Raw genomic sequence first — 25,840 nt, forward strand, 5'->3', positions numbered from 1 at the left:
CCCCCCCCCACTTTGAAACCGTTCCGCGGCCCTGTATTGTACTGCACCATTATTGATATTCTATTCTTCTTCTTGGTGATACTCCTCAACGTTCCTATTACAGGAACCACCCGAGGAGGAAATGGGAGTGCGCACTTTGTTTCTTCTTAGTCCTTGTTGCGAAAGTATATGGTTGCCTGTGTTTTAAAATTATCAGAGACTGAAATTGATTGGATGTCGGGGGGTAGAGAATTCCAGTCCTTTATTCGTCAGAGTCCTCAGAAATTCATATACCGTAGACACATATGTTTCATATTCATCATAATATTGAAAACCAATATAGGCATTATTACTCCCTGTAACTCCCTGATCTCATTTCTTATCATCCAAAATTTCTTTCCCCGTTTGCACATTGATTGTACCATAAGTTGAGAAACTTGGGGATATGCTCTTTCTCTGTTTCTCTCACAAGTCACATGCACGGAGTCTTCACAATCCAATAAATCTAAGGCGTCCATATACAACCCCAATATTCCGAAAACAAACATGTTTTGAGGGCTTTTGATATGCATTTGATCATGTGATATGATTCGGATGAGTGTATTTACAAGTTTGAGACGCGTTTCCAACTTTAGTCGCCATTTTGTAGGCTGTCAACAAACATCTAATCGACTGCGACCTTTGAGCGGAATGGCAGCGAACACAGACGGGAAACATACGGCGGGGATCATAAGTGAGTATCCGTTGGTTTGGCAGTGCCGGGCGCGCAGCCAGTATGGAACTAGACAGCTGGCAGCCGTCTGTTTCGAGGAGTTTTTAAACATTTTTTTATTTTTTAAATTTCTCCTCGTACACAGACGGCTCTGGTGACGGCTCACTAGCATGCCGCTGTCATAAGGGGAGTTACAATGCAAAATCCCCCCGACGCCGACGGGGCTCATCGATTTTTGTCTTATTTCATAAAAATATAAAAAGAACTGTACCAAAATAAAGATTATTATTATTCCGTTTTGGCCTGAAATGCACCAAAACGGGGAAAAATAAACTTGAAAGGCGAAAAAACAGTGACTTCGGCTGTCGCGCAACTTCACTCCCTGTTTTATCCGAACTTAATACATGAACAGATGGCCATTGAGTCCCCTGTACAGATCGTGCTAGAACTTCGGTCTCTGTAGTCTGTATTTGGTGAGTGGAGCCAACGGAGTTCAGCGGAACAACTAACATTGAAGAGACTAAAGCTTTTGGTCTAGTATGGAAGTGGACGTGGACAGCATGTGTTTCTGAAATTCTGGTCGAAATAAATTCTCTTCAATTTGAAGAATATGTGAGAAGTTTGTAAAATAAAAATGGCATTATGTTTTATACCTTCGGGTGTGTAAAAACAAAATTGAGTTGTATAGTATTAGTAATGTCATGTCATGACATGGTCATAAAAATGCAATCGAATGTGAATTGAAATTGAATGAATCTGGAAATTGGAACTGGAAGTGTCATGATGACTGACTGGTGAAACGTAATTGTGAGTCTAAAGGCGACCGCACACCTTATGATTGCGATTGGTCTGCAACTCAATTTTGGAATAAAACGTAGTAGAACTTGATGCTAATATTGAGACTTGGAAAATCTTACTGTGTAATGTTCTAAATCATCGTACGAATGTCTATATGTTCAAAACTGTGACTATGCTATCATCCTTCTTAGAATAAAAGCAAATTTAATATCTAGTCGTAATGGCGTCATAGCAGTCGTACGATTGGCTACGATTAGAAACTAATTTGGCCTTTACTCCAAAATAAAGGCTTGCAATCTTTCAAAATGATTATATTAGTATAAATTTCAATTAATTTTAACCTCAAATTAAATGATATGTTCAATTCACATTTTTAGAAAATGAGCAAAATACGATTTGTTCCAAAATCGGATCGCGAAGAGTTGTAAGGTGTGCGGTGGGCTTAAGTTAGCCAAGATATAATTTTCATCACCTTCATGAGCTTATTATTTCCTCATCTCTTGAATGTATGAATGTTTAAGAAATTGTGGTCATTGATTTTTGTCGTTTTTGATCACATTATTTTGTGCTGATATTTATGAAATCAACTAGGGCCTAGTTTAGACCTAAGAAAGATTACCTTTACTTTTACCGAAGATTCTGGAAGCGTGCTGATGATCCCAGCAGTCGTGCTTCCAGTTCAAGGCCTTCATCCTTCTCATTGCATTAGTTGGGTATCTTCATCATAGCAGTCTAGCTTGGAATCTACACCATCCTCGTCATTAGTAGGGTTTATCCATTATAGGCCCGGGGGGGCCACTTACATTGACGAGTGGATACCATGCGCGACCAAAAAAACACGTAAAAAGGATGTCTTTTTCAAGATAGGGCACGTTACGTACGTAACGTGATAAGGGTGTCAAAAACACAAAAATAATGAAAAAAGGGTATCTATTTCGCTAGGAAAGCTACGTGTTTAGGGTCAACTTTGCGGGGATGATAAAACAAAATTAAAATGTTTTATAAAGGATGTCCTTTTTGCCCCAACACTACGTGTTTAGAGTCCGATTTGCCCTAGGTGTGGAAGCTGGGGCCGTACTAAACCAAATGGTGTGTAAATTGTAAAGGTTAAACCGACGACCGACGGACCGTTTTAACAATAAAATATCGCTGTACTTGTTTAGGGGTTCATTTCAGGGAATACTTGCCAAGAGTGTCGTTTTGTTTCCAATACTTGTTAAGGGTAGGGTTTCAGACGCCAATACTTGTTAAGGGGTGCATTTTCAGAATATGGAAAATACGTGTTTAGGGTGCTTTTCGAGACCCCTTGGTCGCGCATGGTATCCACTCGTCAGTGGAAGTGGCCCCCCCCGGGATTATAGGGTCAGCAGTACTGTACCGCTGGTCTGTCCATACCTTGTCTAGCCTTATTTTGAAACTGTTCACTGTCTAAAAACACACATGTGATAATTAGTACATTAGACGTTTTAGGTTCCATTTTAAATTTTCAGATTTCATGACAAAGTCAAAAGGTCTCGTGATGGGACAACTGCTCTTCAATTATAGAAATTTGCAAATGTTGAGTTACTGCATATTTGTACACGCATTTCCAATTGAAAATTAGAGACAAAGTCTTTTCTGCTCAAAACAAATTTTCCAAACCCTTTTGTGATTTCGCACTGCAAATGTTATGATAATCAACCTTGCCGATTTTGCTTTGGTTATGCATTGAAAAACTTTCAATAGTTTATAATAAATGATACCATTATTTTTATCTTCCAGTCATAGGTGATGAGATTCTGAAAGGTCACACTATGGATACTAACTCTCACTTCATCTGCAGTGAACTCTACAAGCTGGGGGTCAGAGTTGAAAGGGTAAGATTTATGACCAGCCCCCATAAAACCAACAATAAGTCACCAGGGAGGGTTCTCTGCAGGGAAACAATTACACAGGGACTTGGAGCATCCCCCCCCTCTCCCCCCGGAATGCGCAAAAGGTCACTGGAAAACATGTAGGCCATAGGTTATTAAAGAGTAGACCCTGAAAATCAATTAAAAATAGACTGTCTGGTTCTCTGTAAGATGGAAAAAGCAATAAAACAATAATTTGTTCTTCAAACAGTCCTCATACATACTTGTAACAATTGGAGCTACATGTATGAAGTTAAATAAAAGACAAGATCTGTGCAGGATCTTTTTTACACCATTTTTCCTGAACTGCTTGGATAGTTCATTGAGATTGCACATTGTGTATATCTCATGCTTGAGTGAACCCTTGGCTCGTTTTACAAAGAGTTATGATTGATCCAATCGATCTCAACTTTATGGAAATCCATCCACACCATAATTTTTTCTACAGGAAATTTGCGCAATCACTTCAGTAAACAAAGAGAATCACATTGAATCTTCAAGAGAATGATGAATGAAATTATTTTCTAGAAAATATTTTGAACAAACTTGCATTTTAGATGTTGACGTTGTGGCCGTCCATAGTTGTGATTGATTGGATCAATCACAACTCTTTGTAAGTCGGGGCCCTGAACTTCACACCTTATTTTATCCTTATTTCAAGCTCTTATTTAATTTCTTATACATTCATACTTGTGTGGGTAATTGTTGATAAAGTTTACCAAGTTATATATTATTTTGAAGCTTACAAGCTCAATAGAAATCTCAAAATTCAAGCTACATACCCTTTGTAATTGCCTAACTAAAAAAAAAATTATTCCTTACCAAGGGGGTGTTTCACAAAGAGGCAAGTTATAATACGCAGTAACACGCGTCCTCTTAGCATGATTTTACCAGTGCAGCACTGTAATGCCCTTTATACCGCATGCATCTGTGACTCTAACGGGGTGTTGCAAGAAAATCTTTGCAATCAATTGCGAGTATTTTGTTGCAATTTTACGATTGATCGATCAATTTTAACTGTAGCAAATCAGATTACACTCCTTGTTTCAAGAAGCAGATAAGCAATCAATCGCAAATTCTCAATTAATTTCAAAACTTATGATCGATTTAATAGGGACCAAAAATAGACTTGCAATTGATCGCAAGTTTCTTACAATGCTCCATTAGTCGCACTTAAATCTTTGTGAACCCCCCCCTCAAATATATGTGTTGTGTAATTCAAATTGATATCTGTGGTCTCAAAAAGATTTGACCTAGAAATAGCCACCTTATTTATCTTTCCAGGTTTCTGTGATTCATGATGATCTATCAGTCATTGCCAGTGAGGTTGCTTCGTTCTCCAAACGTTACACCCATGTTATTACTTCAGGTGGTATTGGACCCACTCACGATGATGTCACCTTTGAAGGTATTGGCCTGTATTCTGAAGTCAGGTTTAACTTTATAGACCATGGTCTAACTCTGTGCTGAAATTATGGGAAGCCAAACATTTCAAAATATTGTTTACAGTGAATGCTTCTCATGTTTACTGTGCTCTTTACTAATTCTTTAATGGTGAAGACAACTGTCATACTTATTCTTCCCAGGCAGTTAATAATGTTTTGGGAGTCAAATGAGTAGTGCTGTAGCCGAACTGCCGACCCGAACGGATGTTCGCCGAACTTGGCACATCCGAACCGGACCGAACTGAACACAAAGGCCTGGTTCGGTGGTTCGGTAAAAAAAAAAATTCGGCACATTTATTCACTATGTAATATGAATAAAAGCGGGGACTACATATATTTAAATATAAAAATGAAAAAAAAAATATTGGTTAGTGATTGTGCACAATAAGAATTCCACACAAAATATTTTTTTAATCCACCATTTAAGCTCACATCTTGTCTTTGATTGAATTGTTATCAACTTAAGAATATTTTATTAATATGAATATATTTTTTCTTCATTAAAGGGGTGGTCCAGGCCAGCTCCAAAAAATATTTAGCCCGTAGTAAATAATTACAGGAGCCAATTCAAAAAGTATTATCTCCTTACTCGACTTTGGAGATTTTTAAGAGCATTTCTTGTAACGGTTATTTGGGGCAAAAAGAATTAAATTTCGCGCACATGTAGCGAGATCGGTCACGTGACTGTGACGTACCATCTCCACTTTGGTTTCGCAACAATCCAGCGCGCGACGTCTCACAGCTGCAATATGCCTATGTGTCAGGCATACGGCTGCTCGGTTCGGCCGGGAGAAAATAACCATAAAAGTGCGTTTTCTATACCAAATCCGATCCGAGATCGAGAGAGATGTGCCCAGTGGCTTCACAATATTGGGACTGACAAGTTTGACATAAAAACATACAAATATAACGCGAGTAGAGTCGTTTGCGAGGACCAAATGCTCTCTCTGGCCGTCGGCATCACCGGGCAGTTCCCGCACCGACACCAGTCATTTCTCCCCACTCGATCGGGCGCTGGCTGCGGTACGATCGGATCTTCCTCCACCTCTTCTTCTTCTATTCTTCGACGGTTCTCCAACTCTTCCGCATTCCACCTTGGTTGGAATGCATATCCCGCAGGACCCGACATATTAATTGTTCAAATTATGAAATTAACGGCGAGAAACAAACAAATTGTGAATTACAGGGTCGACGGTGGCTGCAATCAATGCAAGTCGAAAACTACATGTAGCTAATACCGTACGTATGCGGCCGGCGCTGATGATCTATACGCATACGTGCGAGCGATAGCTAGCTAGCTAGCTAGCTCGCTCGCGCTCGTAGCAGCAGCCAGCGAAGCCAAAGTGGAGATGCTACGTCACAGAAAAAGCTGCGCATTGCATTCTGGGATCGTACAGACTCGTGCCAGAATATGATTTTGGCAAAATTGAAAATTCAATAAAAAATAACTGTGCCTCTTATTTTTAAAAAAAAATATAGTATAGGAAAGAGAAGGTTTTTGTCTATCTAGTGGATATAAATTAAACCTGGCCTGGACCACCCCTTTAAATGAGGGGACATTTGAAGCTAAACTCGGTATAAAAGTGTGGTTAAAATAAGTATTGCCGTAATCGATCGTGATCGTAATCGGACCTAATTGTTTTCTATTTAATTAAGAAAAAGGACAAGACATAAATTCATTCCTCGTAAATGACAAAGTATGACAGCTTCGGTCTCGTCTTTGATTGAATCTTTATCAGTCTCAATTTTTTGTCTCGCCTGCATAGCAGAGCGAGACTATAGGCGCCGCTTTTCCGACGGCGGCGGCGGCGGCGGCGTCAACATCAAATCTTAACCTAAGGTTAAGTTTTTTAAATGACATCATAACTTAGAAAGTATATGGACCTAGTTCATGAAACTTGGACATAAGGTTAATCAAGTATTACTGAACATTCTGCCTGAGTTTCAGGTCACATGACCAAGGTCAAAGGTCATTTAGGGTCAATGAACTTTGACCATGTTGGGAGAATTATTTTCAAAATCTTAACCGAAGGTTAAGTTTTTGAAATGACATCATAACTTAGAAAGTATATGGACCTAGTTCATGAAACTTGGGCATAAGATTAATCAAGTATTAGTGAACATCCTGCTAGAGTTTCAGGTCACGTTACCAAGGTCAAAGGTCATTTAGGGTCAATGAACTTTGGCCAAGTTGGGGGTATTTGTTGAATTACCATCATAACTTTGAAAATTTATGGATCTAGTTCATGAAACTTGGACATTAGATTAATCAAGTACCACTGAATATCCTGTGCGAGTTTCAGGTCACATGACCATGGTCAATGGTCATTAAAGGTCAATGAACTTTGGCCGTGTTGGGGGTATTTGTTAAATTACCATCCTAACTCTGAAAGTTTACGGATCTAGTTCATAAAACTTGGACATAAGAGTAATCAAGTATCACTGAACATCCTGTACGAGTTTCAGGTCACATGACCATGGTCAAAGGTCATTAAAGGTCAATGAACTTTGGCCATGTTGGGGGTATTTGTTGAATTACCATCCTAACTCTGAAAGTTTATGGATCTAGTTCATAAAACTTGGGATATAAGAGTAATCAAGTATCACTGAACATCCCCTGTGAGTTTCAGGTCACAAAACCAAGGTCAAAGGTCAGTTAAGGTCAATAAACTTAGGCCATGTTGGGGTAATTGTTGAATTGCCATCATAACTTTGAAAGTTTATAGATAGAGTGAATGAAATGTGGACATGGGTGTAGTTGACAAGTCTTAAGTCACCGTTCAAATGTCATTTATGGTCAATGAACGTGGTATTATGTCATTATATGAATGGTGTTCTTGTGAATGATTATTTTATAGTAGTTTTCAAAGTTAGCACTGCTGCTATATTAAATCGCGTAATGCAGGCGAGACTGCCAGAGGCGTTCCACTTGTTTATTACCATGAATTTATTTTTTTTCTCATAAAATGTGGGGACATTTTAAGCTAAACTCGGTTAAAAAGTGTAGTTGAATTACGTAAGTGTAATCGATCATGATTGTGATCGGGCGTCCATGTAATTGTTTTGTATTTAATAATAGAAAAAAAATGACATAAATTCATTCCTTGTGACTGACAAAGTAATGGTAAAGTATGTATATTTCACCTTCTGAAATATACATATCAATATTAAAGATAAATAAATAAGAGATGAAGGAATGAGGTTAGAAAAAACAGAAAAGATAAAAATTCAAAGCAAGTCAACGCATGTTCCCTGATCGTGTACCGGAAATGGTTGATAAGGAAAGTTGAAACAGGAAGTCCAAACAACCTGCTCTCAGTTGCTATTACGCTGGTAAAATTCATATTCCGAATTTGAAATGTTTTTCCATTGTCAATATTTTCTAAAAAGTGGTTTAATTTGGTCATTTACTGAAAATGAAATGATAAATTTTCAGTTCCGTCTTGGTTCTGACGATCAACGCCGAGTGATTTCATAACACTAAAATACACAGTACAGTCCCATGTACTCATTTTCGTGTTGGAAATATGTTTGAAGTCACTCGAGTGTCGATCTTTCGGGACCAAGAATGGACTGATATTTTATCTTTTTAAAGTAATTGATTGACCAGATTTAACCACTTTTCAGAAAATAGGGACTTTCTAAAAGATTTCATATTCTTTGGAATGTGAATTTTACCAGTATAATAACAGTTGAGTGGAGATTGTTTGTCTACTGTTCCGACATTCCCGATCAACACTTTCCAATCAGAGAAGCTGCGTTTGCAATGGCATTGTAATCGATCATGATCATATCTACATGGAATAATCAATGAACAAAAAATATTCTGTTCTTTGTAATTCTGTTTCTGTCCTCATTCTCTCGTTATCAATATTATTTTCTTTGTTTTTTTTATTCAATTTAAAAATGAAAGTAGAAATGACTCTTATTTTTGGTTTCAAGATTGAAATAAATAAAAGAAAGTTATGCAGCAATTTTTAGAAACAAAATTTATTATAAATATACGACAAAAATTTCATATGATAATTTGTTCGAGGATTGGCAATCCTTAGTTTTACATGTTGATAATTTAATTGCGCATTTATTGCCGAACCCCGAACCGAACCAAAGTTCGGAAAAAATTTGCCGAACCCTGCCGAACCGAACAGAACCCGAAGATGCCGCCTGACTTGCAGCACTACAAATGAGCTGATACATTGAAACTTTACTGTTATAGATTTATGTCACAATTGGCTTACCAAAGTTAAACCACAACTTAAAACCAGAGTTTATATTAAACCCAACTTCAGAATACGGGCCATTAAGTTCAATCTCTTTGAATATCTTTTCTTTATCATTAATTTCAGAAAATGGTGTAAAGTACATGTAAAATCTAAATATTAATTTAGTTGCTGGATCTGAATAATGATGATAATAAAATACTACATTTATATCATTAAAGCGCTTAATACACATGGTTTCTAAGTGCTGGATACCTGGCTACAGTTCTACAGTTGCAAACAAATACAACAAAATGGCCACGTCCATGACGGGAATAGATTGAAATAAGGAAATTGAAAAATCCTGCTTGTTAATCTTATTTGCGTAGTCCTACTTGATTGATAATATCATATTATCTTATGAATGTTAAAGGAAATGTAGTTCTTAAACTGGTTGCCTGTCCAAGTTTTTGTGGCATTGTGATATATTTTTTAATACTCTTTCCACGCGTCCTTCGCACCAACGCACACTCGGTGCCACGCGAACTTCGAATTTCATGCTAAAAAACAATCCATTTAATTTATCCTTTTCCATAGTAATACCATATATGTGTGAAATTAGGCATTATTTACCCAATTTCTGATCATTATTTTCTCAAAACTATTATACAGTCAGAAATCTTGTGAAATTCTTCACGACTTTAATAGCTGTAAAAAGTTGTAGTGAGTCGGATTGTGCAAGTCCATTTTGTTTACCGTTTGTGATCCCTCCCTGAAATAATTCAGCACAGAGGGGTCCATGGCCAAGCACACAAAGAGTTAATTTCAATGGTCAACCAGTCTGGAAAAAAAAACCATTGGTGATCAGCAGCATTGGTCGGGCACTGGTGGACTGGTCAGTTCCACTCGGCCTCAATCTAGATTGCCCTCAGCCCTCGTGCATTTTTACTACTGGACTGCAGTTCCTCTGGCGTGTTAGATTTAAATTTGCTAATTATTCACATTTTACAGTTTTGATTCATCACCCTCTTTTCAGGTGTAGCCAAAGCTTTTGATGAGGAGATAGTTCCTCACCCTGAACTGGTGAAGATCTGCAGAGATTACTTTGGTGCTGATAGCTCTATGGATTCACCACAACTAAAAATGGCTCTGGTAAGATATTTTTTTTTATTTGTCTGGCGCCACCATTGCTCGAGAGACAGAAGTGATTGGAATCACTTATTGTCTTTGACCCACCTGTCTCTCCTGATATAACTGATATTGGGGGTGTGCAGGTAGATCATTACTTTTACTGTTCACTATGAAGTCCAATATTTGCTTTAAAGTTAATAGAATGTTATTATTTATAATTATGACATGAGAAAATCTTTAAAAGGTTAATTGTCTCCAAACCATTGTAGATCTAGATCTGGTTCACTTACATAAACCAGATTTTGTTTAATCATTTAAATCTCTGCTGAAAAATGATCACTCTGAAGATAGGCAACACAGATAAGCACATGTGGGGCAGTGTATTATTATTGCTTGGAGAGAGAGACCTGGAATGCCATGCTTATTTTGTTTTTTGTTTTTCTCAGCATTTACACAATTTCCTCCAGAATCATTTGTCATATTTTTTATTCATACACGTTCAAACACTATGGCAGTCATTTCATTAGATTCTGTTTGAACTGATTTTGAAATCATTACCACAACTGGTAAAATTTTACTTATTCACTTCCATAGATTCCCAAGTCTTCGACCCTGACTTTCGGCACAAACCTCAAAACAGGACAGAAGATGCTTTACCCGCTTGTTTCTGTCAAGAACGTCTACGTCTTCCCTGGCATTCCAAAGCTGTTAGAGGGCGCTTTCCTCTCACTCAAGGTTTGTGACTTATCCATTTAGTTGAATTAAAGCAGCATTAATCAACAAAACACTGGCATGAGTGTCGCATTCACATCCATGATACTTTGATACAAAACAGGTCTAGTCTATAAGACTCAGATATGATATATATCATAATTATTATCACTATCACCTTCATTATTGCTACCACTGTCATCATCACCATCATCATCATCATCCACTTTGCACGATGCCTAAGGTGGTGATTATTGGTATTGTTATGTTGTCATTATCAATGCTTCTTAAAAGAAATTTAGATGTTGTATTTAATATTTGATAAAATAATCGGTAAGTTAATATCATCAATATTGATTTAATTATTAGGATTGTGATGGTAGTGGTGATGATTTTCTTGTTTTCACAGGAGAAATTATTCCAAGGCTCTCAAGTCCATTTCCACCTACGAGAGATCTTTATCAGCACCCATGAGATCGCAATAGCTCCGTACCTTAACAAATTCAACACCAAATACAAAGGAAGGGTGCATCTTGGGTCCTACCCAAAGCTTAGTCACAGGTAAAATAGACTTAACATTCTCTGCCTTATAAAATTATAGGACATTTATAAAACAATGATGAGTCAATGAGTCAATGATGTATCAAATTGTGAGTGTGTATGCATATGTGTTCATGCTCTTATTCATGTAACCTTTCAGTTGTGCATGTTTGGCTGCAGCACTGTGAATACCACAACACACTCATAAATGTTTATTATTCACAAAAAGTGACCCAAAATGAATGAGATTTTTACTGAGCTTGAAAAAGCACTTCCTAAGCTTTAAAATGATATATAAATTGTTAAAATTGATCAATAATAACCCTTAAAAGAACTTGATTGAATGTAGAAGAAATTCAGTGAGAGCTTCAGAAAATAAGGAGAAAAAAAAGGTTTGAAGTTTGGAGTTCACTGAAGCATGAGAGGTGCATACTGTTCCATCTCAGGGAAACTTCTAAGTTCTAAGGTTTAAAAAAAAAATGGTGTCAAACTCTTGCATCTTTTCTTTTATTTAACTTTACAACTTGAATATTTTTACAGTATGAAGAAGAAGAAGAAAAATTGCTCTTTCGGATAAGCTTACCATTGTTTTTCTTTTTGGAGGCCAAAGTTCTATTTTTGGTTATTTACAGAAAATCTTTCTTGTCAACTTATTGTTAATTTTGGGGTGGCTGGTCACTTTTGAATAATATCATCTCAAATGGTATCATATTGCCTGAATCAGAAATGATGGAGTGATATAAAGACTAAATGAGGCTAACTACATATTGTCGCTGGGGAATGAAAATCTTGTTTCTCTAAAAGTGAAATATTAAATAAGAAAATATAGCTGCAATGTGATTATACCTTACCCACATTGTGCTGCTCTCAACCCAGGTCAGGTGAATGGTAGGAAGTTGTTCCTTGAAATTCAGTGCGCATAACAGCTGCTCTGCTAACGCCAGGGTAATTATGCTGCATTGCTGTACATCGCATTAGAGACTTATGATAAGGTAAGTGTTAAGCACTAGTATGATTAATTGCTGGTGAAGCTTCTTGGCTCGCCTGATATATGAATTTGTACTGTATTTGTTTTCTTCTTTCAGTTATTACACTGTCAAGCTTACTTTAGAATGTGAAGATGAGAAGACACTGGAGGAGGCTCACAGTGAACTCCTTTCTTTTCTACCTCGCGGTGAGTTACTCAAGCTTACCATATTATTAATATTATTATTATTATTATTATTATTATTATAATTATTATTATTATAATTCTAATTATTATAATTCTAATTATTATAATTCTAATTATTATCATTCTATTATTATTATTATGATTATTATTATAATGATTATTATTATTATTTTTATTATTAATTATTTGTTTCTGCTTGTCTTGATAAAATAACACAGTGTGACCATTACAAAAGTAAATGTACTAAATTTTTACATGAAAAGGGGTGCAAGATCATTTACATAAATGATTGTATGTAAGAGGCAGACGTGCAGAGGTATGACATTATAAGAGACATTGTCATGCCTTTGAAAATATAAAACACCTGGCTATAAGGAGATATTAAGAAAGTCAAGCAAGCTAACCAACTACTACAAACTATCACTGTGTTCCTCAATTAAAAGTACAAATATTTTATACAAAATGTGTGTGAGAGATTTTGCCTGCATTCGTGAAACATTACAAAAAGCACATGTATGGATTAGGAAGATAATTTGTCAAGCAAATCCATTTTAAAATCTTCTAATTTTCCCAGAAATGTGGAAACAAAAGTCTAAGTGGTTCTGCTCTGTAGTACAGTCTATACTCAGGATTTAATGTTAGGTTGAGCAAGAAATTTTTAACATTATGGTCTTATTCACTCAACTCTGGTGAGATGAATGGGTACCTAGCAGGAATGATTCCTTGAATACACAGTGTAAATGGAAAAAGCAGCTTGAGCGAAAGCCTGTTTAATAGTGCACCTTTGGATAATAATAATAGCTGGATTTATATAGCACTTTTTGCCTGAAGATACAAAGCGCTTGCTATTATTACCTTGGATTAAGCTTGAGCTACCATCACCGGTGCTCAGTGTATGCAAAGAATTAATCCTGCCGGGTACCCATTTACCCCACCTGGGTCGATTGCAGCACAGTGTGGACAAATTTCTTGCTGAAGGAAAACATGCCATGGATTCAACCCACGACCCTCTGTTTGAAGGGCGAGAGTCAGAACCACTAGACCACGACGCGCCCACAGGCAACTAGATATACAGCACGTTCATAATGTTATTATTACTCTTTGTCTCCCCTAATAGAGCATATTGTAAACTATATTCAGGACCCCATCAGCAATGCTGCGGAGGCTGTCTATGGTCTAGCTTCTAACCAGGACCACACTAGTCCTCAGCCTGTCTCAGGAACTACCCAGCTAGAGTCCAGTGCTAGTAGTCCTGCCACCTGTCTTGCCAACAATGTTTCGTCGGGTTCGGAAGACCCATTGATTGCAAGACTAGCAACAGCTCTACAAGGTATTATTATTATTATGTACAGTTGTTGTGGCAGAGTGGATGAGTCTCCGGACTTTGAACCACAAGGTTGGTGCTTCATAAAGCTGTTTTCAAGTTACAATTGACTTTACCAGTGACTGCTGACCCTTTCTTGTGTTAAAAGATTGATACCAGGGCCCCGTCTTACAAAGAGTTACGATTGATCTGATCAATCGTAACTCTATGGAAATCCACCAGTGTCATCATTTTTTTCTATGAAAAACTTGCACAATGTCCTCTGTATGCAAAAAGAAGTGCAGTGAAATTTCAAGAAAACAATGAATGCATGAATATACATCATAGCTAGAAAATATTTTGAACAAACATGCATAATAGATGTTGACTTTGCTGGCCGTCCATAGTTACGATTGATCGGATCAATCGTAACTCTTTGTAAGACGGGGCCCAGATTTTCTTTGTTGCTGATTTACATGAAGTTCCTAAGAAACAGTCACCATTCGTTTGTAAATTCGTTTGTAACTTATGCACAGCATTGTGAAATGACCACCATAGGGTCTTTTCACAAAGATTTAAGTATGACTTAGAGTCGCACTTAAATGCCTAGTTGCGTGCGTTATAAAAGGCTTGACCGCATTGGTCAAATCATGCCAAGAGGACGCGCACATCTGCGTATTAATCAATAAGATTGCATGTTACATATCATATACGCATCAGCATTTAATTGCGACTCTCAAGTCATACTTAAATCTTTGTGAAACACCCCCACGTCTAGCAAAGTCATTCTTTATGAAACAGGCCCACATTGAAATCTGGATTTTTTTTCATTTGTAAGTAACAATGGCAAGGACTGAGCTTTCTAAGATAATTGGTGAGTCATCCATCTCAAGACATTTACAATTTGGGGATAAATATACCATCTTCCTGTTCAGCATTTTTTTGGCAGGCATAGTCTTTGTGTGTCATGATAAGATACAATGTGGCGTGGCACTGCGCCTTTCTGAAGTGCCACACATAAAAGCAGACCGTTTATTATTTCTACAGTAATATTTTTTAGAATCTAGTCCATTTGCATGTTGTTGTCATCATCATCTTTTTTTTTATGTGTTGCACAGTTATCGAGGAAGCCCTTGAGAAGTATAAAATGGAGGAGATATGTGCAGGATTCAACGGAGGCAAAGATTGCACAGCACTTATACATCTATTCCATGCTGTAGTTAAAAGGTAAGATCACCTTTGTATATTTGTGAGATGATAATTGGGTGGCAAGACATCATACATCTTAGATGTATTGCCAATGGGGAGGAACTCATAACTTTCTCATCACTTCTTCAATTTTCTCAAACTTTTATTGTTCCATTTCTTTGATTTTTCAGTCGCATACAATTCAAAGTGTGTCAAGTACTTCAGACGTGTCAGTACTGGTATCAATTGTTATGGGTTGATTTAATTCATTTGTGTTTATCGTTTCCACTTTATCCTTTAGGAAATACCCTGAATACAAAGGCCAGATACAAGTACTTTACATCCAACACCCCCACGGTACATTCCATGAAGTTGATGAATTTGTGGATGAATCTATAAAAAGGTGAGAAATTTGGTATATTGTATTTGACCAGTTGCTAGTTTCATTAGGTTTGTTCTCAATATTGACATTCATTACCATATAAAAAAATGTACAATGGTACAGTCCATCACCGAATTTGGATCTGTTGGGACCGAACAATTAGCTTCAAGTCCTGTTTTATCCGACAGTTACCATAGTAACCGCTAATCAGAATCAAGGAAAGTGGTCAGATCTGACAACTTGTCGGACAAAAATGTTGAAATGCTCCCCCGATGAACTGCTATTTGATTTTGCAACATGTGATTGTTCGTTTTACAGATATAACCTGAAGACCATCTTGATAAAGGGACGTATAAAAGATGCATTATGGGATATGAAGAAGAATCATCCGACGATCAAAGCCGTGTTAATGGGAACGAGACAGACGGACCCACATTCTGGTAAGAAAAAGCCAATTTCTGCATTTGTATTAGTCTAGCTACATGTCTATGTGTAGTGAGTGCAGTTTGAATAGTAATACATTTATTTACATATGTAAATGCAGTTTAGTTAACTTGTATGCTAGTAGACTCTCCAACTCTCACCAAGCTGTTTTTTTTAAATGTACATTACTGTAATTTTTTTTTCTTTATGTGATTTCCCAAACAATAAATACCTCTTTCAGAGCTGCAAAGTAGTACAGATTCTCTGTATTTAGTACTGAAAATGAAAAAAATACTGGTGGTTTCATGCAAAATACTGATTTCTTAACTTTTATGTGTTCTCCTATGTTATTTCTTTGAAAATTCTGATTTTCTCACCAAAATACTGATTTTCAGCTTTAGAAATACGAAGTGTTTGTGTTCAGGTTGGCAGCTCTGCTCTTTGCTTTTATGCATTTAGAGTTCTACAATGATGAAATCATAATGAAAAATTAACCCATTGAACACTGAACTCTCAAATAAGCTGGCTGGAGTCTATTGAAAGTATATGCTATAGTGAAATCATTCAGTCTCCAACAGGTTAACTTCAAGTTCTTTAATACTCATCATTACCACCATGCAAACTTTCAAAGATCACATTAACATTGTGATTTTTATTATCATTATTCTTATCAGCTAGCTTGAGTGCCTTCTCGCCCACCGATGAAGGCTGGCCTGAGTTGATGCGAGTCAATCCAATGTTATTCTGGAGCTACCACGATGTCTGGGCTTTCTTACGTCGCCTTTTTGTGCCTTACTGCAGACTTTACGACAAAGGGTGAGTTAACACTGTTCTAGGGGCAAGTCCCCAACTGCAGAAACCACTTTTAACAATCTAGTATAATCATATGGGCAATCCCATAAAACGATCAACCTTTTTGTACGTCCGTCCCCCATTTTTCTCAAGTCTTACTTCACTTCATAAACTGACCAAGTCATGGTCCTTTGAGAACATTATAGACTTTGAAAAGAACAAGAAATCAGAGACAGAAAATTTCATGAAGGTCCCACATATAGGGGGTCAGACGTACATGTTTTATGGAATTGCCCATATGTTTTAGAATTTATTTCATCCCTTTTTAAAATGAACAGCTGTTTGTAAGTACATGTAATCCCTAGACATTGGGGTTGTTTGCTCTTTGAAATCAATTTAATGAACCTGTAGACATGAATCTTATAGCTGGTTAATTTATCTCTTTTCGTTCAAATGTCTTGTATTTAATTCAAACAAATCTTATGGTCCCAAGATAAAATGAGGCAGATTTGATTGTTTAATGCACACATAACCCATATTAGATAACAATTTTGTATGTATTTTCATTGGACATAGTGGCTCAGTGGTAGACGGCCTCCTCATGAATGGAAGGCTGTGGGTTCAAATCCTTGGCCAAATCATATCGAAGAATTTGAAAATGAGACCTTCTGCCTTCTTGTCAGGCATTCAACATTTTAGAACAGAAAAGGGTAATAATAACATTATGTTATGCATGGCATGCTATGAGAACAGTTCATGAGAGCTGAAGTGGCTACCGTGGGTAAATAAAAATTACTATTCATTTAAAGGACAAGTCCATCCCAACAAAAAGTTGATTTGAATAAAAAGAGAAAAATTCCAACAAGCATAACACGGAAGATTTCATCAAAATCGGATGTAAAATAAGAAAGTTGTGACATTTTAAAGTTTCATTTCATTTCACAAAACAGTTACATGCACATCATGATTGGTATGCAAATGAAAAGACTGATGACGTCATCACTATTTCCTTTGTATCCTATTATATGAAATATGACATGTTGTAATTTTCTCCTCATTGTCAAGTGAAACAACAATCAATTCCTTCATGAACATGGGGAATTACATTGTTTGAAACTACATATGGTTCAGTCAAGTTGGTCCTTATTGTCAAATCTGTAAAAAATGAAATATTGTGTAATTCAAACTATAGAAAACAAAAGAAATAGTGAGTGAGGGACATCATCGACTTTCTCATTTGCATGTCACTACTTGTGCATATCACTGTTATGTGAAAAATAAGCGAAACTTTAAAATGTCACAACTTTCTTATTTTACATCCGATTTTGATGAAATTTTCAGCATTATGCTAGTTTGAATTCCTCTATTTACTCACATCAACATCTTCTGGGGTGGACTTGACCTTTAATGATATAATATCATTTCAGTCATCTAATTTTTATATGTCTCTTCCGTTTCTCCTCCCGATAGTTACACGTCCCTGGGTAGTGTGTCCACCACTTCACCCAACCCCGCCCTGATGTACACCACCGACAGGGGCGAGATCAAGTACCACCCCGCCCACAAACTGACAGAAGAGGAACATGAGAGGTCCGGGAGGGTACCCTTCTCACCTAAATGATGATACGCTTCAACTTCTTCGGGTATATTCAAAAGGATGGAGTATCTATGTAGGTTTTCAAGAAGTATGACAATGAGCAGGAGGAGATGACCTGATGATCAGAGAATCATATGTTCTACATAATCAAATATAATATATATATTCGAAAGTATTCCATGAAGTGGATCCAGGCATTAAATTGGCCTAATGTCCAAATTTAGAGATGACCAGTGTCGCCCTTGCCTGTAATCTTGGTTTCTTTGCTGTTATGCTAACGTAAGTGAAATGACTGATATGTTAAGACTACATACAAACAGTAGGTGAAAATAACCAATGCCTGTACTGCCACGTTTTGCTTTTGTTGTTGTTTTCTTTTTATGAACTGTGATTCAGTGTGGATTTTTGGTATGAAACATTGCCTCTGGGCATTCTGTGAACTAATGGTAAGAAAACAGCGACTTAAGCAAGGTGAGATGTTATAGGCCGTTGGTTCTTTGCATGCACTGTTTGTAGCTGTGGTGCACGGATTGCCTGTGTTTAGAAATGAAAGCCAAGATTTTACATGTAGGCTTGTGATGGCCTTGTTATAAGTATAATATGATTAATCATGGTTTGTAGATAAGTATGATTCAACTAATAACAAGTGTCCACATGATTATTTATGAAACAAAGGAATATATGTATAAAAAAAAATCAGGCATAAGTATAAAGATACATCCACTTGATATATTTAATATTGAAAAAGACCATTCACCCTTGGCTGTCACCTATGGCGAGTTTGGATCGTTCTTATAGGGTACATTACATATGAGGTTAATATTCACACTGTTCTGACTGATGTGTATGATTTGTATGCCATGGACTAGTCTCTTCAGGCATCGTTCATTATGATATGGGTTTCTAAGATTGATTTCCTCGATGGACACAGGTTATGTTGCTAGGTTGGGCAACCCGAGGGTCATGAGTAGCAAGTTGTGATGAAAGTATTGATTCAGTAACATACCTCAGTATTAATTCTGAACTGCAATAGATATATCTCAAACTTCACGCCTTGCCTTGTGAATGAATTCTGAGTGCAATCTAGGTACATTTGAATGCATTTTGAATGTATTCTGAATGGATACGAATTATCGGTAAACTTGCACAAGTCATTCTTCCTTAGGTCAAAGCAGTATTTGAGACTAGGTTATGAAAAACATGTACAGTATGTATACCTCTTCTAAGTCAAACAGAGTATTTGTAGTCCCAATGTATTTTACTCAAGGCAAAATCACATGTGAGTGCACTCCACATGAATCTGAATGCATTTTGAATGTATTCTAAATCTAAATTTACTCTCAGTGGATTTTGAGGGTTTCCTTAATGTTACTGAATGCATTTTGAATGTATTATAAATGAATTTGGATACTGCTCATTGTTTCTGAATGCATTTTTAATGTATTCCAAATGAATCTGAATTTGTTATTAATGCCTTCTGAGTGCTCTCTCAATGCACTTTGAATACATTCTGAATGAATATGAATGCATTCGTAATTTATTCTTAATGCATTCAAGTGCATTTTGAATGCAACTGAATGAATTTTGAATGTATTCCTATTGAAATCGATTGAATTCTGTCTATCTGATTGCTTTCTAAATGCATCTAAATGCATTATTAATGTATTCTGAATGAACATGAATGCATTCTTAATTTACTCTCAATGTTTTGAGGGTGCATTATGAATGCATTTTGAATGGGTTTTGATAGAATTCTGAATGCAGAATGCATTTACCACTACATGTAAATGTGTCCTTAATCCATCTGATTAAAAAAAAAAAAAATACTGAGATTAAAATATTCCCTCGCCTTCCTTCTCTCAAATCTCATGTGCAATATACATTATTTACATGTCAAATTTCACAGTAAATTAGCTCTCCCCCCCTTTGCAATTGCTTAAAACAATATCCTCTTAATTCTATACATTTGAACTATGTATGTCATTCAGTCAGTCTCTTGTCTTTCTATGTCATTAATTTGTCTTTAGTTCTGTATTTTTACATTTGAACTGATTTGTAGTGGTGTTGTGGTCTAGTGGTTATATACATACATCACAAGGTACAGGATTCAAGTCCTGTGACACCCATATCCTTTGATCTACATTTGCCTCTTGTTAAAGAGAAAAGTTAGTTCTGGGGTCCATGTCAAAAAACTTGTTACATTAACATTTTTGCGCTACTGAAGCCCTTCAATTTTATTGGTTGATAGTACATTTGGTATGGAAATTGGGCAATTGTTATTATAACAGGTCTTTGTGAAACAGGGCCCTGGTGGTGAATAAGAATAATGGAAGAAACCGTCTCAAAATTTGATTGCGATGGACTCTCTATAATGCATTTATATGACACCTAGTTAGATCCTTGTCATTTGATTGGTTGTTTTGAGGTGGATCATTCAGCCCATTTTATAATGACGTCATCCGTGCAATTTGGGATCCATTTGTCGTGCAATTTTGGATCCATAGGCTTTTTTCAATTGCCTGGGTGCAGAGACTACCAGCGCTACACATAAAAGCACTCGTGTTTGTAGTGCGCGTGTTGTATGTATATGCGACAATCAACAGACCGCATTTTCACTGAATGCACTTCTATTCAAATTTATAAATGTCAAATGACAATGTCTATTTTAGGTGTCATAAAACAAATGATAATTGTTCTTTCATTCGAGCAATTGACAGAATATTTCATTAAGTGACAGATGAAATGAATGATCCATTCAGCTCTTCTACACCTCATTGAATGGATAATTTCATCTTTTACCTCGTGAAGTATTCATTGCACTCAAAATCGTTTAGTGTTTACTAAGAATTGGTGTTTGCTCTTGTAAAAACAATAAAATCACCAAATTGATGAGAAATTTAGTAAATGTACTCAATTCATCCAAAAGTCAGATGCACTGAACACAGGTAAGCATTTGTGGGACTATCACCCATATTGTTGGCCTGAGAGTTACAGCTGCCATTTTACATTGTAATATTGGTGCATTTGAAGAGCTATCTTTTGCAATGGACAAATTTTCATGATCTTCTTCCTGAATATCAGTTAATAGAATGGAATATAGCTGACTATAATTAGTTCTATCTTTGATTTCCTTTTCTTTTTGTTTACCTTTAATCCCAATTACCAGTTCCCTCAGAGAGGAAGTAAAGCTATCATTCATCTGGGCCCCATTTCATTAAAAGTTTGAAATGATCGCAACTCTTGCTGGGATGTCAACTACCATGACAACAGTGAAATTCTGCATCCTGATTGGCTCTTCCGATGAAAGTTGACATTCCAACAAGAGTTGCTATCTGGGACAATTTCACTAAAAATCTAAATGATCGCAACTCTTGCTGAAATGTCAACTACACTGTACCATGACAACAGTGCAATTTTGCATTCTCATTGGTTCTTCAAATGAAAGTTGACATGCCAGCAAGAGTTGCTATCTGGGACCCATTTCATTAAAAGATTGAAATGATCGCAACTCTTGCTGGAATGTCAACTACCATGACAACAGTGAAATTCTGCATCCTGATTGGCTCTTCCGATGAAAGTTGACATTCCAGCAAGAGTTGCTATCTGGGACCCATTTCACTAAAAATCTAAATGATTGCAACTCTTGCTGAAATGTCAACTACCAATGAAAATTCTGCTTCCTGACTGGTTCTTCCAATGAATGTTGACATGCCAGCAAGACTTGCTATCTGGGACCCATTTCATTAAAAGTTGAAATGATCGCAACTCTTGCTGGAATGTCAACTACCATGACAATAGTGCAATTCTGCATTTTCATTGGTTCTTCAAATGAAAGTTGACATGCCAGCAAGACTTGCTATCTGGGACCCATTTCATTAAAAGTTTGAAATGATCGCAACTCTTGCTGGAATGTCAACTACCATGACAACAGTGAAATTCTGCATCCTGATTGGTTCTTCAAATGAAAGTTGACATGCCAGCAAGACTTGCTATCTGGGACCCATTTCATTAAAAGTTGAAATGATCGCAATTCTTGCTGGAATGTCAACTACCATGACAACAGTGCAATTCTGCATCCTCATTGCTCCTTCCAATGAAAGTTGACATGCCAGCAAGAGTTGCTATCTGGGACCCATTTCATTAAAAGTTTGAAATGATCGCAACTCTTGCTGGAATGTCAACTACACTGTACTATGACAATAGTTAAATTCTGCTTCCTGATTGGTTCTTCCATTGAAAGTTGACATTCCAGCAAGAGTTGCTATCATAGCAACTTTTTTATGCAACGGGCCCTGGTTGTCTCTTTGCAAGTATTTCTGTTCTCCCTCCAGTGGTTGTGTATTACGAAAAAACGAAAAAAAAAAGTGGTTGTGTATTACGAAAAGATCGAGCATGCGATCTTAAGTACATAGGAGTAATGTTGAAATTTGTTTACAAATTATAATTTCCTCCTATTAAAGCCTCTTCACTTACTATATATTGTCCATGGCGGACTGCATTTGCATATTAATGAGTCAGAAAGAAGAGGATCGAGGGTATTTGAATTCCAGTCCATCGTGATTTAGCCGTGAACCAGGATAGCCTGGTGGTTAAGTCGCTGCCCAGAAAGCAGTAGATGGCAGGTTCGAATCCCACTGGTTCCCATTTCTTTATGACTTATGATTTTTCATTAAAGATCGAGCATGCGATCTTAAATACATAGGAGTAATGCCAAAAATTTGTTTACAAATTGAAAAAGAACCACTTACACAATTCTCTTGTTCTCACCTTTATGTGTACATGTTAGCATTCTATTGATTTGTTAAGCTCTTTTTATACAGTATGCAACAAAAATTTCCACTTTATTGTACAAGTTCATGTATTGTGTTCATTCGGTGCAGTATTAGAAGTTGTTCATGTTTTATTGTGATTGATGATTATGAGAAGTGATACAATTGCCTTCTGAGAAGGAAAAGAAGAAGTAAATATCATGTACTTGTATATGTAGTACTTTATGCCATATAATGGTAAAATTTGAACCTCTCTGTAAAAAAAAAGAAGCTAAACCCAACCCCCCATCATAATGTTTAATAACCAGGGGTAATTACACAAGAGATGAAATCACTACTAAGATGTAGACTATTCAAATTCCCTGTATATACAGTTGAGGCCAGAAGTTTACATACACCCAGGAAAATTCAAAGAAAAGTTGACACCTGCCAAACATGATAAAATTTACTGTTTCTTATGAAATATTTGTGCTATCATGACAAATTTGATATCAAACAAATGAGTATGTCATGCCCCTTTATTTCATTGCTTTGTCATCAGGAGCTGAACAATTTTTAGGTGTCATTTTTTCCCAAAAAAATCTTCATATTATTTTAGACGAATTGAAAATAAAAAATATTGACAAAAACATTTCATATATGTGCTAGATACTTCTAAACACTAACATTTCATTTTACATTTTTTGTTCAGTGTGACATGTCATGATAGAAAATGTAATATAAATGATAGATTTGACATTTATTCATTTCTATGAAACAATGTTTGATAATAACAAACAATGGAACACATTTGGTACGAATATTTTTTTCTGCAAAGAAAATTCCAACTGAAATATACTTTAATCCCAACAGCATCCCATTCATGTGAAAGAGCCTAATATGCTCTTTCGTTTGATACCAAATTTATTGCAGTATTTATATATCTGAAGATATAGTAAATTTTACGATAGTTTGGCAAGTGAACAAATTTCACTGAATTCCATGGGTGTTTGTAAACTTTGGGCCTCAACCCACATACTGTACATGAGTAGGGAACTACATGTATATTCTTATGGAGTTCTTTGTGAATTATCCCTGAAAGGAGATGTTAATTTTGGTTTTGCCTTAGGAAATAATTTCATTGGGGGTTTACCAGTCGATTGTACTTTGTTGTATTTATGTGGAATATGCAAGTATATAACATTATTGATATTCATGTGGTATTTTGATCTGCCTTTGTACAAAAAACTATTATTACAGAACAGAACACTAATAAATGAAATTATCTATAACAACGATTGTGGTGTGACTTGAAAGTCAAATTTGTGGTGATAAAGTACATAATACTGTACACATAGCATTTTTTGTATTTCGTATTCAGGGAATATTCAGATAATTTTTAGTAAACGTTTAAGTTGACAGCCTGAAAGCTTATCATAGGTTTGCGTGATATTGCACTAACTGCATATAAGTTCCAAATTCCACTTTCATACTACCACTACTACTATACCACTACTACATTACTACTACTACTACTGCTACTGCTACTACTGCTACTGCTACTGCTACTACTGCTACTGCTACTGCTACTGCTACTACTACTACTGCTACTACTACTACTACTACTACTACTACTACTACTACTACTACTACTACTACTACTGCTACTACTGCTACTACTGCTACTACTGCTATACTGCTACTACTACTACTACTACTACTACTACTACTACTACTACTACTACTACTACTACTACTGCTACTACTTCTACTACTACTTCTACTACTACTACTACTACTACTACTACTGCTGCTGCTGCTACTTCTACTACTGCTGCTGCTGCTACTTCTGCTACTACTACTACTACCATGGAGCTATTAAACACAGACTACTATAGACTATTAATACTACTGTTACTACAACAACAACTGCTGCTGCTGCTGCTACTACTACTACTACTACTACTATACTACTACTACTGCTACTACTACTACTACTACTACTATACTACTACTACTGCTACTACTACTACTACTACTACTGCTACTACTACTACTACTACTACTACTACTACTACTACTACTACTACTACTACTACTGCTACTACTATACTGCTACTATACTGCTACTACTACTGCTGTACTATGTACTGAACAATAAAATCTACCACAAAGAAAAGACAAAATATAAATGAAAAATATTGAATACATGTACTTTGAAACCTATACATGTACTATATGTAGACACAAGGCCAACATTTTATTTCATTTATTTTCATTTATTCATAAGAGTATAAGAAAAAAAAAATCATACTTTCATTGATAGAGGAAAATAGAAAGGAAACTTTGTATTAAAACACTATATAATACATTATGTGGTGGGGTTTCAAAAGTCAAAGATATACTGGTAGGCTATATAGGCCGGCCTATAAGTTAATAAACATCAAGAAACATACCTGTATGTAAATACAGTATACTCTATTCATATTTGTTTTCCATTTCTGTTATGCCCAAAGAATTTCATCAACTCACAGTCATTCGTTCCTCATACCCCCAACTTGTTGCGTTGTCCTTGGCTAGGCTTGTTTGTCATAACCCGTTCAACCTAGCCATTGTGTAGTCTATATTTACAGACCCTGATTGACACTTGAAAACTATCATGGGTTCGGAGAACAGGTCAGCACCAACACAGGTTAGCATGCTGTGTCGTGTGCATTGTTTGGGGCGCTGGCCTATAGGGTGAAATACCCGTTCATCTCCTAGTCTCTTCAATTCAGACTGCCAAAGTATGTGTTTTGACAGCTAGGGTCTGTTGTCGCAAACTAC

General features: G+C 36.4%; 1 protein-coding gene across 1 annotated transcript; it reads left to right on the plus strand.

Annotated features, from left to right (window-relative positions):
* The first annotated feature begins 386 nt into the window (after window positions 1-386).
* LOC129268261 (FAD synthase-like) lies at window positions 387-24,309 on the plus strand. Its single transcript, XM_064104722.1, has 13 exons — window positions 387-712; window positions 3,251-3,345; window positions 4,666-4,789; window positions 10,062-10,177; window positions 10,751-10,891; window positions 11,277-11,428; window positions 12,493-12,581; window positions 13,699-13,911; window positions 15,003-15,111; window positions 15,374-15,475; window positions 15,773-15,894; window positions 16,552-16,693; window positions 18,140-24,309. The coding sequence occupies exons 1-13, from the start codon at window positions 565-567 to the stop codon at window positions 18,288-18,290; spliced, it is 1,704 nt and encodes a 567-aa protein (XP_063960792.1). The 5' UTR covers window positions 387-564; the 3' UTR covers window positions 18,291-24,309.
* Window positions 24,310-25,840: the final 1,531 nt, after the last annotated feature.

This window comes from Lytechinus pictus, chromosome 9 (genome assembly GCF_037042905.1).
Source record: "Lytechinus pictus isolate F3 Inbred chromosome 9, Lp3.0, whole genome shotgun sequence".
NCBI classification, from domain to species: Eukaryota; Metazoa; Echinodermata; class Echinoidea; order Temnopleuroida; family Toxopneustidae; genus Lytechinus; species Lytechinus pictus.

What these genes read in the sequence shown, in the direction of transcription:
- LOC129268261 (XM_064104722.1), top strand. Translation starts at nt 565, where the DNA reads ATGATTCGGATGAGTGTATTTACAAGTTTGAGACGCGTTTCCAACTTT. An exon ending in TACCCAAAGCTTAGTCACAG is followed by an intron (nt 11,429 to 12,492) that starts GTAAAATAGACT and finishes TTCTTCTTTCAG; the next exon opens with TTATTACACTGTCAAGCTTA. An exon ending in ACTAGCAACAGCTCTACAAG is followed by an intron (nt 13,912 to 15,002) that starts GTATTATTATTA and finishes TGTGTTGCACAG; the next exon opens with TTATCGAGGAAGCCCTTGAG.